At 40.1% G+C, this 17747-nt stretch overlaps 1 protein-coding gene across 4 annotated transcripts in view; it reads left to right on the top strand.

The window, feature by feature from the left end:
• Ptcd2 (pentatricopeptide repeat domain 2) overlaps nucleotides 1–17436 on the top strand; it is a 37815-nt gene extending 20379 nt beyond the window's left edge. For 3 of the 4 annotated variants that reach the window (XM_008838475.2, XM_008838476.2, XM_008838474.2), the window contains 4 exons: nucleotides 32–145; nucleotides 4446–4520; nucleotides 10908–11021; nucleotides 15543–17436. In XM_008838475.2, coding sequence (XP_008836697.2) covers nucleotides 32–145; nucleotides 4446–4520; nucleotides 10908–11021; nucleotides 15543–15767 — 528 coding nt within the window. In that variant the 3' untranslated portion in view covers nucleotides 15768–17436. Of the gene's footprint in view, nucleotides 1–31; nucleotides 146–4445; nucleotides 4521–10907; nucleotides 11022–14820; nucleotides 15154–15542 lie in introns of those variants that run through there. The other variant, XM_029566147.1, reaches the window with a different exon arrangement.
• Nucleotides 17437–17747: the final 311 nt, after the last annotated feature.

The raw sequence follows: 17747 nt of genomic DNA, 5'->3' as shown, positions 1-17747 counted from the left end.
ACATTTATCAAGTAATCCCATCTTCTCACAGAATACCCCGGAATCTTTCAAAATCTGTACCACATTAAGAGAAGAAGCCCTAATTAAGGGGAAAATTCTCTCCCGGAGAGCTTCCTGTTTTGCTGTGGCATTAGCTCTGAATCAGGTAAGGCTATGGAACAGAGGACAGAAGTTAATTGGAAGTAGGCAAAACTTCTTTACTTTCATTTGTTCTTGTTTTTCATTTATTTTTTCCCTTTGGACTGTAAAGAAGTCCCCATAAGGAGAGCAGTGCCTCTGTTGCTGCAGCAGTCATTGTCCATATCTATGCTGCACAGAACATTTATACTTACAGTTGAAGACCCAACATGTAGGTGGGCCAAGAGCCTGTAGAGGTTAAGAAGGAAGCCACACTCAGAGAAATTTCGTAGGTGATTACAGTAAAAACAGCAGATGGTTACTTGTATACCAATCTCAGCATCTTATATTATTGCTCTCCAAAGTGTGAATGAATAAGGACTCTGGGGTCAACCCATTGCTACAAAGGGTTTTGTAGTTTGACCCAACTGCTGTTGTTTAGTTGCGGCTTTAGCATTCACTTATAGTCCCTCACCACCTCACTGCACAAATACAGCAGCTGAGGCCCAGGAAAAAAAGAGAAGAAATCCTTGAGGTTGGATCTCAGTGAAGGACAAAGCTCAAATACTTACTGTCTTAAAGAGCCCACTCCGAGATAACCTGTTGGAAGGTCTGAAAAATACAACATACTTTACACATTTGCTAAATGGTAAAAGAAAGTCTTATGATAGAAAAATTCTAACCAAGCTAGGTTATTTACCCAGCTGGTAAAACAAGTCTGGGGAGTGCTTACTTATAATTAATCAGAATACTTAGAACTATTAGGATAATTCATTTTCATGAAATGCTGGGAAAAGACTTTGAAGGAAAGGGCTTAAGAGGATCCATACCTACCAGCACCAATTAGACCATGACCACTTCTCCACCTTCCTGAGCTTCCCCGTCTGTCCAGGGAAATTGCTTCATCCTCTTACTAATGTGGCAGGAGCTGAGTCACGTGGATTAACTCTACCTTTCCAAGTCTTTTTGTAGCTCTTGCAGTTTTGCTTTTCTGAAGCATACTTACCGTGTGGACACAGATAAATTATCCTTGTTTTGTCATCCGTGGGCCTTTCAGTGGAGTGTTGTAAAATACTTTTCTTGGCTATGTTTAATGCCTTTGCCCTGAATTCAACCTCTAATAGTATCACTGCCTTTGTTTTTGTTTCTTATTTTGATTAGCTTTGCATTTGTCTGATACCTTTTCTTGTCCTTTTATTCAAAGTCTTTTTGCATTGTTTTCTTTTACTTGCATCTCTTGTTACAGAATTTCAACTTGGCTTTATATATGATCTAGTCTTTTTTAGTCCATTTATAGTCATATGGTGTATATATGATCTTAAGTGTCATTTTACTGGATGTTTTGTGTTTTATAACTTAAGCTATCTTCCGCCATGTACTTCTTTTCTGTGGTGTATACTGCTTCTGTGCTGATTATTTATTTATTTATTTTTAAGAATTGGCAGATTTGCTAACTAAGCACAAAACCAAGAAGCACTTGAAGAGCGTAGAGTGGGGGTATTAGGAGAGGTTGTCCTGAAGTGCCTCCTTAGTAGCTATATATGTGATTTCAGAACATCCGAGCTACTTAATCTGCAACTAAGTTTAAATGTTAAGCAGTTTGTGCTGGTATATTCCTTTTTCTTATTATTCTGTCCTTGAAGAGGAGACATTTTAAAGTACACTGTACAGGCTTGCAGCTGGAGAAGGAGTGTTAGTAAAGACAAAGAGGTCCTTACTTAGAGGTTACAAAGGACGAACTTCAGGCCTAGTTCTTCAGCCATTTTTAACAAGCTCTTTGTGCTGCTTCTCCAAAAGGGGAGTATGGGGGTTTTTTCTGCAGGTGGTCTGGTCAGTTTATGTACAAAAGTCCTGGGTGTCAGCCAGCGAGACAAACCAGAACCAGTTGAGTGAGGGGGCCTTTATCTTCTCATGCCCCTCTGTTTCCTGACTAGCTGTTCTGCCTCATTATTGCTAAAAGCCTGAGAAACCTTATATGAGGGGACCTAAAATCTACGTTGAACTTTGGAGAATTAGATGAAAAAAGGGTCCTCTCTACTGGTTACTTTAAAACGATATGGTTATATAATTTTCTCGATCTAATTCCTTTGACAGTACCTATTAATAATGAAAACAGCGTTTCCTTTTTTTTCCTCTTCTCCATCACCTAATTTTAATTGATATGGTCCCTTTCATAATGTTTGCTTTTTTCTTAAATGTACCTGATTTATCAGGTTTATGTGATGATTTTGACCCTCAGGTAATAAAGATGAGGAAATGGACTTACTGTGCTTTCCAGTGTTCCTCTTCCCTTCTTTTCCTTTGGCTGGTGTCACTTCTCTCCTGTCTGGGTACATAATATGCACACTGTTCTTCAGCCACCTTCTCCACATTCATTTTGCTTCTTTCTAGTTCATTGGGTTCAGTGTTTATTACCCACTGTTTTGCTGTTCTTTTTCCAGAGTTGTCTTTTTTTTGCCTAAAATGTGTCTTCTGATAAATTCTTCCAAGGAACAATATTACCTGAGTCTTGACATTTACAATTATTTATTTGCCTTTTATTTTTGTGCTATCCTATAGTTTGGCCAGATTTAACATTTCGGGATGATACTTGCACTTTTCTTGAGGATTTTTTGAGCACTGGTCTTCTGTCTTCTAGTTTGCAGTGTTGCTGTGGCAACATCTAAGGCATACCTGATCTTCTTTCTATGGCTAATTGATGTGGTCTTATTCATTTTTCTCATTTTTGTCCTCTATATCCATGAAAACATCATATTGGAGTTTCTACTTCTAATTATTCTAATTATTTTGTTGTACTTCTTTCCTTTTTTATTTAAAGTAATTTTTTGATTTTTTAAAATATTTTATGTGTATGAGTGTTTTGTCTGCATGTAAATATACCTGTACATGCAATGCCTGTGGATACCAGAAGAGAGTGTCAGATCCTCTGGAACTGGAGGTACAGACTGTTGTTAGCTGCCATGTGGGTTCTGGGAACCAAATCCTAGTCCTTTGCAAGAGCAGCCATTGCTCTTAACTGCTGAGCCATCTCTCTAGACCCTTTTCCCTTTTTTTTTTTTTTTTTTTTTTTAAGTCTTTTTGAGACAGAGTCTCCCTGTAGCCCCAACTGGCCTGGAACTATCTAGGTAGACCAGGCTGGCCTCCATCTTACAGAAATCCGTGTACCTCTGCCTCCCAAGTGCTAAGATTAATGGTGTTCACTATCACCACTGGCTTCTTTTTGCTTTTAAGAAACTCTCTTTATGTAGTCCTTAAGCTGAGTCTTTTTGATTATTCAACATTCACAAATATAAATTTCTTTTAGATCAGCCATTTGTAAGAAATTCGTGTTAGAGAGTGATAGACACACCTGAGCCCTAGTCTAGACTAGCAGGCCTTTTCTTGGTGTAACAACTCCATATAACTTGCGGTTTTGCCTGCATGTCTGCCCACCTTTGTTTCTCCCTAGTCTGTGGGACCAGGCATTGAGGAGGATTTGGGTGTGCAGCCTCTTTTCTGCTGCTCCTATGGGGACGCATTGCCCCCTGCATGTGTGGCTTGTCTATAGAAGTCCTTTACCTGCCTCCCTAGGGATCCTGGAAGTTTCTTCTCCTAGTTTCAATATCTATTCCTCTTACTGCAGGCAAGAATTTAGGGTGTGTACTTTAAGTTATGCCTGCAGAAAACCTCTGAGAACTTGTTATGGGGTACTTTCTGCAATGTGTAGCATCCCTACCTGCCTTCTCTGAAACCTTCCAGGCTCCAACTCCAAGGACTCTGGCAGTGTGCCCACTCTTCTGTGATTTAGGCTTCCCTGTTCTAATTATCAATGATGAGGTTTGCTTTCTGTTTCTCATTGCTGTTTACTTTTTTTTTTTTTTTTTAAGATTCATTTATTTTTACTTTGTGCCTATAAGTGGTTACCTGTACGTATGTGTACCTTGTGTGAGCCCAGTGCCCATGGAGGCCAGAAGAGGGCAATGGAAACACCCTGGTAGGTACTGGGAATCAAACCCTGGTCCTTTGCAAGAGCAGCAGCTACTGAGCCATCTCACAAGCACTCATTGCTGTTTTTTTTTTTTTTTAAGCTGGTTCTATGGGAGAAGGGGAAACACCATTGTAATGCCTCATCTTAGAAACTAGACTCTGAAAGATTAAAACAGGATACTGTATCACTGAGTAAAATATTTTATGGATGGTTGTTTAATATTGATTATTAAAAATCTTCGTTGATTTTAAAACTCTGAGGCTGTATGAATAGGGATACCCTGCCTTCTCTAAATGATCTTTAGGATAATTGTAATGGTATAGTGATTTGGAGTGTGACATTTTTTTATTTTTCCTTCCAGAACCAACTGGAAAAAGCTATGTCTATTTTTTCTCAAATCATCAATCCAGAGAGTATAACCTGCACTAATTTAAATGTAAGTGATTTCCTTAAAGTTTAAAGTGAATTGAAATGTGGTAAAATGTCTGCTTTTTTTTGTCTATGTACAATGACTTGATTGTTCAGTCTTCATTTTATTCAAAAGAATAGTCATTTTTCTGGGGCTGGAGAGATGGCTCAGTGCTTAAGAGAACTGGCTGCTCTTGCAAAGGACCTGGGTTTAGTTCCCAGCAACCACATGGCAGCTAACAGTGGTCTTTAACTTGAGTTCCAGGGGATCTGACATCCTCTTCTGGCTTCCACAGGCATTGCATGCATATGGTACACCTACGTACATGCAGGGAAAACACACATAAAATAAAAATAAATAAATAAAAACTTTAAATATAGTTATTTTTCAATCCCTCTATGAGGAGAATCACTACATGAGAGACATCAACACCACATACATCGCTACCAGAAGTTTATGAGTAGGTGGGAAGGATAGATCTGCTCAGGTATAAAACAGGGCTATATGTTGAACATTTGAGGTATGGCTGGCAGTCTATAGGTTAAAGAAGAGGGAATGTAGCTGGACCTGTCGGACTTTCCCAGGGCTCAAGTAAAACCTGGATGCTAATTGCATCCCATGTGTGGTAGCTAACTTGTGTTGTGATTGGTGAGCTGATATAATACATGCATCTGGCACATGGCAGGCACCGAGGAGATGATAGGTAGCTATTTTCATTTTTGTTATATTGTCATTCTGCAAAGGAACCTCTACCCTTTTGGCTTAGCTGGACTACCTGTATCACCTGTGTGAGACTTCACTGTGTAGGTCTACAAGGGCTGCACTCATTCAACCGTGAAACCTTGACCCTTTAAACTGAAATTCTTCCAGAATACTGAATTTAGTCCAATAATGAAGATCGATGCATATTGTTGCCATTCCTAGATTGTGAGCAGTAACTCACCTAAGCTTTATTGAGCCAGTGGAAACAAGACTGTTTCATCACTAAAGGCACCGCTCACTTAGCCCCTTTTCAGTGCTTGCTTCCTCCATACTGGTGTGTTTATGTTGTGTGGAGTTGAGAAAACAAAAACAAACCTCCCATCTTTCAAGAGCTTGTTGTCTCCTGAAACAATCAAGGGGTTGAGGAATGAACTTCTGTGAAATACAGATATTTAAACACCAGTGTGATATGAGCTAGGCTAACATCACAACAATGCATTGGTTGTTTCAAGATAAAGCAGTGAAGGAAAGACAGGCTGGCCAACAGGACAGACTAAGGAGACTGAAAGAGGGACCTGTTATGGTCTGGGTGTGAAATATTCCCTGTAGGCCTACGTGTTCGTTCCCAGCTGGTATGCTGCTTTAGGAGATTGTAGGACCTTCGGACCCGTGACCTAGCTAGCAGAAGTCACTAGAGGTGTGCCTTGAAGGTGCCCTCTGCTTTTGGTTCTGGCCTGAGTGCTCCCTGACCCAAGATGGAGGTGCCTCTCCCACCTGCTTCTGCAGCCACAGACTGACCTGCTCTTGCCTCCATGCCTTCTGTCTCTATGCCTTTTCCACTGTAATGGACTGATAACCCCTAAAACTACAAGCCAGAACAAACCCTTCCTCCCTTAATGTACTTCAGTCCTTTGTCACAGTGACTAAAGTAACCAAGACAAGTTGGTGTGGAGGAGTTCTGGAGAACAGAACTCTGGGATTGGAGGGAGGCAGGTAGAATGACAGTTTTCTAGCAGATTGCTTTTGGTGAGACTTCTGCTTAAAAGAATAAAAACTATCAATTATAAGCACTTCCCACTACTTCAAAGTCTGTAGTTCTGTGTCTGACCTCACTCTCCTAAGTACACCGAAAAAGCTTATCTAGTCTGTCCTCCTGAGAGTCATGTAGGTGTTGAAGCATCTGAGGATAATTACTGTGTACAAAACCAAAAGTTTTCATTACTTCTAAATATTAATATTCTTCCCCCAAAGCTTGGAGTTACACCTATTATCCTAGGAGATGTTACAAATGAAGACTCCTTTTTAATTTGACTTATCTAGTGTTAAACAAATACTACTAGTCTAAAACACTAACTGCTTGCCAGACTCTGGCTCAACTACTTCATATTCATTATTTCTTTCAGTCATCAGGACAAAAGGACAGCTCTTTTGTTTTCTTGGCTTCCTACTGGGTATAGAGGGCTCTGGTATCCAGGTGCATACTACTTCCCAGAGAGTAGCCTTCGGGTGTGCTGATTTCCTGCTGGGACTGGATAGAATTGCTGAGATTACCTAGACTCTTCTACCAGCACCAAAGGTAGCCAAGTGGTTCCCAGTATCAAGAAGGGAAATGCAGTAGAGTGAAGGGAGAGATGTGGTATATGATGTATTATTAGCTTGTCCTAGATTAGAGGTGACGGTAGTAAAAAACTGGAGGATGAGAGAGACAGGTTTTAATTAAATTTGAACTGAGGTCCTAGGTTGGTGTTTTGTGATTTGTTAGTTAATTTTGTAGAGTCCTATTGGAACAGTATTCCTTTTTGGTATAGATGTGAAAAGGGAGAGTCAGTTGCCCAAGTACTCACTGTTGACTAAAACAGCAGAGTCAGAGTTTTAACACAGATGGCTACAAAGCCCAGGATTTCCCACCTGGGCTGAGTGTGGTGGCACTTTGATCCCAGGACTTGGGAGGCAGAAGCAAGCAGATCTCTGTGAGATCAAGGGCAGCTTGGTCTAGAAGCTTCAAGAAATAAAAATTAAAAAATTAAAAATTCTCACTCAGGAAACTTGCAGATGTCCAATCTGAATTCCTCATGTGGTGATATAGGCCTTTTTCATCATCCTCAGGGATGAGAAAGATGGTTGCCATTCACGCAGCAGGCTTTCAGACTCTGAGTCTTTCATTAGACCATGCTTTTTAAAAATGACTTAATGGGCCTCAGCTTTTCTAAGGCTGACTGACATCCATTTGGAATCCTTATACAATTTGTTAGCCTGAAAAATAGACTGACAAAAGAGAGTCTGTTAAATCAATATTAGCAAAAATAAATGAAGGTTTTCTTTTTCCTGATCTACTTTAAAAATTAATGTCTTACCCCCAAATCTTCTGCTGCTGCCATTTGGAATTTGAACTTACCTAATCCTTCCCCAATTTAATGTTCTTTTTATCTAAATTGCTTTTGCTGCCTGTATGACCCAGAGTCCCTGGTTTCCTATCTTCCCAGCTAATGCTTGCTCCATATTACATTAATTTAGCCTATCATCTCATCAGGACATGTGCATGTTGACTCTGCCCTGTCAGTCTGAGTTTAAACCCGTCAGTGTCAAAAGAATCATAACCCCTCTTTAGCAATACTGCTTAACTGAAAGTAGCAGAGAGCAATGCAGGATAACTTTGTGGTTGTATTTGGAGTCATTCATTTGTTATTACAGGTAAATGTTTCAGTGCTTTCCCTTGCTCAGGAAGGCCACTCTCAAATCCAGTTCATGCTGGGAAGTCTAAGCTGTACAGGCAGGGCAGGGGACCAGAGTCACTTCTCACATGTCTTTCAGTGGCAGCCTCTCACCCATAAGTTTAAATAGAGAATTGCATTTGGTTGGGAACAGTGTACATGCCCCAAAATCAGAGCCTATAGATTTGGAGGATTTCTTCTTTCTCTATGTAGAAAGCCAGAGACAGTTCATGGTGTTCCTTTATGTTCTGAAGAATCTGGCCTCTCTCTGTGTTTGTGCTCTGCCATCCTGAGCAGGTGACTTCCCTCCATTACATTCCTGTCTAGCAAGATGTAAGAAAAGTAGACAAGGACAAAAAAACCTGATCTCTTTTAAAGATGTTTTCCCAGGTGTTTCATCTAGCAACTTGAACTTCCATGCCACTTGTCAGAACATAATCCCATGATGATACTTAACAGAACAGAAACCTGAGAAATCCGGTCTTTGAATTGTGTACACAATAACACAAATTAGAGTTCGTGAATTCTGTTATCAGAGGAGGAATACAGCAGGGTGTTGGATAGAAAAATAGTAGTCTCAGGGTAGCAGATGGCTCAGCAGATAAAGGTGTTTGCCTCTAAACCTGATGACCTGAGTTTGATCCCCAGAACTCACATGATAGAAGGAAAGAACTGATTCCCACAAGTTGTCCTCTGACCTCCCCTCCATGGTCCATGGCAGGTGTGCCCACACAAATAAATAAATAAATAAATAAATAAATAAATAAATAAATAAATGAATGAATGAATGAATAAATAAATAAATAAACCAGACTCCTACAAGTTGTCATTTGATCTCTACACATATACCATGGTATGCACAAACACTTATAAATAAATAAATAAATAAATAAATAAATAAATAAATAAATGTAAAAATGATGCCATTCAACTTCAAATATAGCAAACCCGGAAAGAAAATAAAAGGAATAGGAAAGGTAGATGTCTGCTCAGGATGTCTGCTCCCTCTTGTTGTTTTTCTTCAGGAGTGGAGCCATTGGTGAGCTGCCCATAATCCAGTAAATAACCCCACAGCCATGCACAGGCAGCCCTAGGCCTGAAAGCAGGAGGGGACCTGTTGGGAGCAGAGGGAGTAGTATGGACATAAGAGAGGGGCACAGAGGCTAAGTATACCAGAAAGTGTTGTGTACATGTATGAAATGATCAAAGAATAAAACAAAACTTGAAGTGGTGCCTAGAGGAAGGTAGTAGGTCATTGGGGGTGTGCCCTGGGGAGGGATTATAGTAGTTATCAGAAGGTTGTTCTAGAAGCCTGGCCTGGCCCCACCTGATCTCTGGCTTCCTGTTTGAGCTGTGATCCCTGCTTCCACAGTGCTCTCTCATTGCCATCTGCCATGGTGTGACTGGTGAGGGGGCCCCTCCCTAGCTGACCTCATGCCAGCTCCATGCCCTGAAGTGCCAAACTGAGCTAAATGAACTTCTTCCCCTCATACTTAGCCTGCCTCCATTATTTTGTTACAGCAATAAAAATACAGATGAATATACAACCTGACAAACATAGATGTTACAGAAGACATGAGTGAAAGAACATAGCTAGTTCAGTATAAAAGAAGGAACTTCCAGAAAGACTGCCTTGCGTAAGGAACAGGGCTTTAAAGACATTTCATTCTGTTTGGCTTAGTAATTTCCCTTCTGTAAATCAAGTCCAAGAAATTGCCAGGTTTTTTTATTTTAATGTATACACATTGGTCAATATTAAACAGTACTGTATATTTCCATGGTTGCTATGCATTTGTTTAAAATGATGTTTTCTTAATATATTTCTACTATTATACAAGATTATTTATTGTATAATAATTGGCAAAAGGAAAGATCAAATTTTAGGAAAAATAATATATTGGAAGATACATCAAATTATAAACAGTGATTAATTTTGGTTGGTGAATTCTTAATTCTCATTTTTACAAAACTTTTTCTGTGTTTCAAATTGTTCTCATGCATATTGGAAATTAGGAGGGAATGAGCCTTGTTTTACCATATGTTGTGTCTGCTTGGCTGTTAGTGTCATTTTCAAAGCTCAGTGCAGCCCCCAGTCAGCCTTGAAGGTTCTTCATAGGTACAGTATAAATAGGAGGGCTGCGTTGAGACTGCAGTCAGCATCCTCTCACCTGCCAGAGTCTGTGTACTGTTTTCCTCCAGCCAGTCTTAGGGGATGGTTTGAGTTTCATGTCATATCCTTTGAATACAGAGGAGATAAATAGGAGGGAACTAATATTTTTGTTGTATACTTCCTGTTTGCTAGAATTTAATGCTCACAGCAACACTAAATGTGAATTCTGAAAATATTTTTCCCATTTTATAAATGAGGAAATTAAAAGAAAAGTTCAGTAGTAGCCCAGAGTCACATAGCTGAGATTTCAACCCCAGAACCCAGCCTCCACAGTCTGCCACTCTTTTGGTCATTAAGCAAGTTTACGGTTGTATTTTTAAATTTTTTTTATTATTGGGGGGGCACATGCAGTGATTACAGGTTAACTGTGAAGTTGATTCCCTCCATTCACCTTCATGTGGAATCCAAGAATCAAACTCAGGTTTGCATGTCTATCACCTTTACTTTCTTGTATGGTATACAACAAAAATATTAGTTCCCTCCTTTCAACTCCCATCATGGTATTTTGATTAGCTATTAGAAAGTAAGTTTTGGCTGGTGAGCAAACATTTGAAGCACTTTCAAAAAAAATCTTGTCTGAACCTGGTGTAGTGGCACAGGCCTTTAATCCTAGCACTCAGAGGCAGAGGACAGGCAGATCTCTGTGAGTTCAAGGCCAGCTGGGGGCTACAGCAGGACCCTGTCTCAAAAAGGCCAAAAAAAAAAAAATCTTGTCTGAGCTAATAAATTAGGAAATAATACTAAAGAATAGATGCCTGTCAGTGCCAGCTTGACTAAACAGGTACATTTCTCAACATTGAAATACTACTTCGGTTTATTCTTTTTATGCAGATTATAATCCATATCCAGTCAAATATGTTGGAAAACCTGATGAAGATATTACAGGATGCTGCTGATAGAAATTTATCCAAGTTTGTGAAAAGACATGAGTTCTCAGAGGAAGTGGTGAGTGTGCAAATGCTGTAATGCTGTGAAAGTCACTGAAGAGTGCAAGGTTTAGTAAACGTGCGCTGGTTTCAAGTTCGAAGTTCATCTCCTTAAAGAGATGCCAAATACAACAGTTTCTGTATTGCTGGCTATTTCAAGACTTGCATGTGTGAGTGCCAGGATTATTTTCTTCTGACAGCATGGCTTCTGAAATTCTGTGGAAACAGGTTCCTTTCGTGTTGTTCCTTTGCTGCTCTGTTTCATAGATACCTTCCCTCTTTTTCTTTTGCATGACAACTTTGTACCTTTTCTGTTCTCTCTCAAGCACTCAGTACCCTTCATCACGTCTCACTTTCAGTTAATGACCTTTCTCCTGTTTTGAGGAAGAAACAGAAACAAGCAAAAGAGAATGCCTAGCCCCCACAGCCTCTGTCTTGGTTGCTATATGCCCATGGTGACTGTACACATGCCTCTCCAGCCAGGCTTTCCATGATTTAAGGGATATCTGTCCCTCCTGTCGTATTGCTGGGCATCAGCCTAGACATTGCCATACTGACAGTATCATCAATAGGTCGTCCTATGGATCAGTCCTATCAGCAAAAATTGTCTATAGTATCTGTCATCTAAAACAACTTATAGTGCAAAATGAAAAGACACATGGTGGTTTAGATAGGAAGGCTCAGCCATATAGATGCCAGTTCTTCCCAAGTTGATGTAACAGGATAATGGTCTTCATAAAAATTCCACCAAAATTTATCCTATAGATTAAACTTAGTTAAAACAAGCAAACAAAAATAGGAAAATGTGTGAAAAAACAGGAAGAGAGAGCCGGCCTGGCAGACAAGGAAGCATATTAAAGCTTCTGTAATTCAAACTTGCCTATTACATGAGTAGGCCACATAGTAAGACGGAAGAAAAGTCCAGAGGTAGACCCAATATCACATGTAAATTTAGATGAAGGCCAAGGCCAGAATCTCAGATCAGTCAGAATAGACGGACTTTTCTAAACACTGGTGCTAGAGTAAGTAGACAGAAAAGATAAGCTTTATTTTTCTTTTTTTTTCTTTTTTGGTTGTATCCTTTTCCTTTACCTCCCTGTTTCCTTTCCATTATCCTGGTTCCTGTAGTTATGTCTGGTTGCTTATTCACTTATCAGGATTTGGTTCTAGGATCCACATATGAGGGAGAACATGCATCGATTTTTTTTCTGAGTCTATGTTACTTCACTTAGTATAATAGTTTCTAGTTCCATCCATTTACCTGCAAATTTCATGATTTCATCTTTCTTTACTGCTGAGTAAAACTCCACCGTATAAATGAACCACATTTTCATTATTCACTCATCGGTTCAGGGACACTTAGGTTGCATCCATCTCTTAGCTATTGTGAAAAGAGTAGTAACAAACATGGATGTACAAGTGTCTCTGCAATAGGATGAGTTCTTTGGGTATATGCCAAGTTCTTTTTCTTTTCGAGACAGGGTCTTCCTGTAGCCCCAGCTGTCCTGGGACTCACTATGTAGACCAGGCTGGCCTTGAACTCACAGAGATCCGCCTGCCTCTACCTCCTGAGTGCTGGGATTAAAGGTGTATGCCACCACGCCCTGCTGCTTTATTTTTCTTATACCACAAACCAAGATAAATTTCAAATGGACAAGAAGCCAAATTTAACACATTACACTATGTAAGTACTAGATATAAATACTAGTGAATTCTTTTTTTATTTGGGAAGTGAAAAAATGTACCTCTGAGTAAACATCCAAATCAAAAAAAGAAAAACATTGATAAATTTGCCTAAACCTTTTTAGTGGGGAGTGTTTGTGTGTGTGTGGCTATACATGTGTGCATATATACATGCAGACACCAGAGATCAACTTTGGGTGTTGGTCCTCGGTTGCTACCCATCATATTTATTGAGACAGGGTCTCTCACTGGAACCCAGGACACACTGATTCAGCCAGAATGGCCGGCCAGTGAGCTCCAAGGATCTGCTTCCCTCTGCCTTCCCAGCTCTGAGATTACAAACCTGCCACGGTGCTTGGCTTCTTACATGGGTGCTAAAGACTGAACTTAGGTTTTCAGGCCTGCACAGCAGGTACTTTACTGACTGAGCCATCTCCCCAGCCTCTACATAAAAACGTCTTAAAAGCTCTTTTTTTATATTTGTTTATCTATTTTTGACATTTATTGATTTTGAATGTATGTGTGATATGTGTCTGAGTGTCTTCCAGCTAGCAGGGATGTTGTCAGGAATCTCACTGGTTGTGATCATCTTCTTGCTGTTAGAGGTCTTCACTCTGCCTAGCTGTGGCCCTCCTAAACCATTCTGGAGTAAATTCAAAAAGGAAAAGAGATGGAGATATGCACGGGTTTCAGAGTGCAAAATTGTGCTTGCGTATGCGCATATGCATATGTACATTTTTCAATAGCATTGATGTTAATAAATATTATGACCTGTTGCCACCCTTTTATTCTAACACATACAAACAAGCCTCAGGTTGAAGGATAAAAAAAAATCCTTGTACTTGGAAAACTAGCCCTGAAGTTCAGCACATTCTCCCTGGTTATTATGAGACCTTTCAGATGATGAGAATTGATTCATACGACTCCAGTAGCTTTTGAGCTAGATTTTGTTTATTTCTTTGTTTGGGTTTTTGTTTTGTAGTGGTGTCATGTTTGAGGCAGGGTTCTGCTGTGTCATCCAGGCTGGCCTGGAATCCCATGAACCTCCTGCATCAGCCTTTCCAGTGCTGGCATTTCCACCATGTTCAGGTGTGTGTCACCACACCTGGCTTCAGGCTAGCTCCAGGCGTGTGTGTGTGTGTGTGTGTGTGTGTGTGTGTGTGTGTGTGGCACATGCATGCATGTTTGGTATACTACAGTGAAGTATTGAAAGAGCTGTGTTGATAGTCCATGATACTGTTAATAAAACCACTCAAACATTAGCTGTTTCTTCATTGGTTTCCTAAAACTAAATTAACCAACCAGTATGGCACAATCACTTTTCTGCATAGATTGTAGCATGGTTCTCAGGATGCTATTTAGGATTTCTGTGATAGAACTGGTGTAGTATATGCAGTTAATTTAGAGTTACCTCCAACCCGGTGTGTTTGCTTTTCTTCTTTGGGAAGCCATATGCTCTACACTGTCATTTCACTTTGAACATGAGTGCTAAATAAGCTATTGTTTTAAAGAACATTGAAAAGGAGGCTGGGGAGATGGCTCAGTGGTTAAGAGCATTGGCTGCCCTTGCAAAAGACCCAGGTCCAATTCCCAGCACGCACATGGCGGCTAAACTGTCTGTAACTCCAGTTCCGGGGGAATCTGACACCCTCTTCTGACCTCCAAGGGCATTGCACGACATGGGTGCACTTACACACTTGTAGGCGATACATCCATACACATAAAATAAAATTTTAAAAAAGGATAAAATTTTTTTTTAAAAAAGAGAACATTGAAAAGAGCTTAAGCTGCTTGTCTACAGTTCCATCAGTAGCTCATATTTGGAGGGAAGATGTACAGGTGGTAGATTCGGATTTCTTTAGAAGATGACCAAAGAATTTTTTATGAAGCTTGAGCCCACTTAAATTTCACTGAAATGTTGTTAAGGTTAAATTTTTAATTAGAATTGAACTAAGAAAATTGTTCACTTTGTTCAGAGATTATCTTCACATTCTAATTTGAGCTGGTTCACATTTGTAGAATTACTATCACATACTTGTGACTACCGTTTATACCTCTGGTTGCAACCTTTGCTCTGTATCCCAGACCTGTATGTCCAACAGCCTCCTCAGCATGTCTACTTACATGTTTCACAGATGTTTCAGAGCCTTGGATTCTCCCTCCAAATCTGGCCTCTCTTCCCCATCTCAGTAAATAACAGTGTCCCTCATCAAGTTCCTAGATCCCAGATTGGGAAGGTAACTGACTCCTTTTCTTCATCTCCTCAGCAGCGAGTCGTTCCCTTCTAACTTCCAAAGCATGCCTCACAGACGTTAACCTCTCTGTCTTCTCTGTGTATTTCCCAGTCTAAATCACTTTTTTTTTCTCCTCTGGGCCATGATGAGGGCTCTGGAATCATCTTCACATTCCTCTTCCCCCCATTTTATGTAGTTTGTAAAACTGAAATCAGATCATAGGCCTCTTCCTGCCCTCTGGCTTTTAGGGTAAATAAAAATTTGAAAAAAAAAAAAAAAACAACAACAAAAAAACTATTCTGGTCTGTCTATAAAGCCCTGTATAATTTAACCCATTTCCCACTCTCATCCTTGCTTTATTGGCTGTTGGTATTTGACCTCTCCCAGTTATGGTGCACTATGTACTATGCCATTTGAATTCGCTTTTATGAAGTAATGGTATGATTTTCAAATACTAGTTCTGAACTTCATGTACAGCTTGCAGAATCTCTTACAGTTATGCATCTGTGTGCCCTGGTGTTCATCTCTTTATGGGAAGGCTATACATGTCTACATGTCTGTTTCTACTTCTTAGAGAAGGGGAAGAAATCATGTAGAGATATAACAATCTTCTCTTTTTCCAGCTGACCAAAGTGAGGGAAAAAGTGAAGGACTGCCCTACCCTTTTGGCCAGATTTGATGAGATCTATGGAAAGCTGCACATAAATGGCCAAGTCACCTCTTACAGTTTGGATACTCTGCTCTGCCAAGTCCCCAGGGACAGGAAATCTAACACACTGCTGTTGAGGAAGAAGACAGTCAGCCATCGGACCTTACAGTCTCTCAGCCAGTGCCTGATGTCTGAGTAACTATTTTCAGCCATCTGTATGTCTAGAGAATCTGCTGCAAGTTACCTGCTTCAAGTGAATTACTGGCTCCTCTAAGATGCTGGGTATCTTACTTCAGTGGCTAGCACTCGGTCTCCTCCTCAAGTCCCAAGTTCACTGAGTGGTAACTTACTGATCAGAGAGGTTAAGATATGCCACTGTGAAGAACTAAAGAGGGAAAGCACTGTTCCCTCAGAAAGGCGGCTTCCCATGTCATGATCTCCAGTACAGCTCAGCACCAGAGTGGAACCCAGTAAGTACTAGTGGGAAGGAATTTCCATGTAAGTGTGATCAGCCTTGACTGACTGGCCTTTCAGAGGAATAGCAACGCCTTGCAAGTTATGCCCCCACTAAATTCAGGATCTGAAACCCTAGCCTACCATGCTTGGAAATGACCAAGGATTTTTCTCATTTCTCTGCCATCATTTTTCCATCTGCAGAACAGTGCGTCTGTGTCCTTGGATAGCTTGAAATTTTCATTCGAAGTTCAGTAAAGCTAAATTTTCTCCAAAATAAAGTTAAAAGGCATCTGGATAAAATTTTGAAATTGTGTTCACTTTCTATTATGTAACATATAAACAAAACTAGAATTTAGCTTTCAAAATGGATATGTCAAATTTAAATGATTAATGCTTTGATCTTGGACAAGCCATAAATACCAATAAAAACCATGTAATGCTTAGTTTTTTATTTTTATTATCATGATTGTTGTAAAGATGTGTCATGACAGCAGGTCAAGCTTCTGTGACAGTTTGAAATCCAGCATCCAGCAAATTTTGCGTGTCTCGTCACAAACATGTGGAAGACCCACAGGAGCCCATCTTGTTCTTTGTTTCTGAAGGCACCGAGGGATGTTGAGCCCAGCAGCAGAAGCCAAGCATGCTGAGACTTGTTCTTCACTGCCTCTTCCAAAATAAAGGCTGTTCCCTTTATTGATTTCTGAGGTAGAAATTCTCCATAGAATCAGAAATTTAAAGTTGGAAAATCTCCCCAAGTATCCTAACTTGCTCATCTCTCAGGTTGAGGAAATGGCTTGTTCACACTGGCATGGCTAATTTGGGGTGGAGCTATTCTAAAGTTTAGATTCCTGGTCTGCATTGTCCCACTTGTATCTCTTCTGAGGCAAAAGAAGTTCTTTTTGAGGCAAAAGAGATTTCCAGAGCACTAAGGACTGCCGTGGCTTCCTGGGTGACTGTAGACTCCTAGTCAGTTTGTTCAGTTGTAAAGGGGGCTAATGGCTCAGAGTGAGAGTGAACTGATAGTGTGAAGCAGGCAGACAGTGCCCAGCACATAGTAAGTGTTATGTCAAATTAACTATCGTTACCACCTTAGGTGGCATTTAGAATGTTCCCACCTAGTTGAAGAGTTACGTGAACAGATGAGTTCTCAGAAATACCAGAAGAATTTTGCTTGTGCTCCATGAAACATTAGACAGTCTCATTTAAAGTAATGGAACGTCTGTCTTCATAGAAGCTTAATGGCTTCTATGTCTGTCCAGTGTTTTATAAACAAAAAGTATTTTCTGCCTTCAGAGCCTTAGAGAATAGAGCATGCTTCCTGTCCCCCCCCCCACCACCTTGTGTCTTCTCACATAAGTGACTATAATGCCATGTGTTAGGTACCAACCGTTCATTAACAAAAAAGCAAAAAAGAAACACAAAAAACCCAGACCATTTTATGAGCAACAAAATATCAACTTTCCAATCCCTGCCCTCCTGAGAAGACTGCTCCACCATTTATTTACCCAGTCATCCCACCGTTCTGAAATCTTAGTACTGAGGTAACTAACATGCATTATGTTCACCTCAAAATAATAGGTGACTCCAAAGTTATAAAACCATTTTTTATAAAAAGGTATTCAGGGGCTGGAGAGATGATTAGCACTGGCTGCTGTTGGAGAGGACCAGGGTTTGATTCACAGCACCCACATGGTGGCTAGCAACCGTCCTTAACTCCAGTTCC

The sequence above is a fragment of the Nannospalax galili genome, unplaced genomic scaffold, assembly GCF_000622305.1.
Source record: "Nannospalax galili isolate Female #2095 unplaced genomic scaffold, S.galili_v1.0 scaffold898, whole genome shotgun sequence".
Taxonomy (NCBI): Eukaryota; Metazoa; Chordata; class Mammalia; order Rodentia; family Spalacidae; genus Nannospalax; species Nannospalax galili.
The sequence above is the reverse complement of the archived record's forward strand: the minus strand, read 5'-3'. Positions and strand labels throughout refer to the sequence as shown.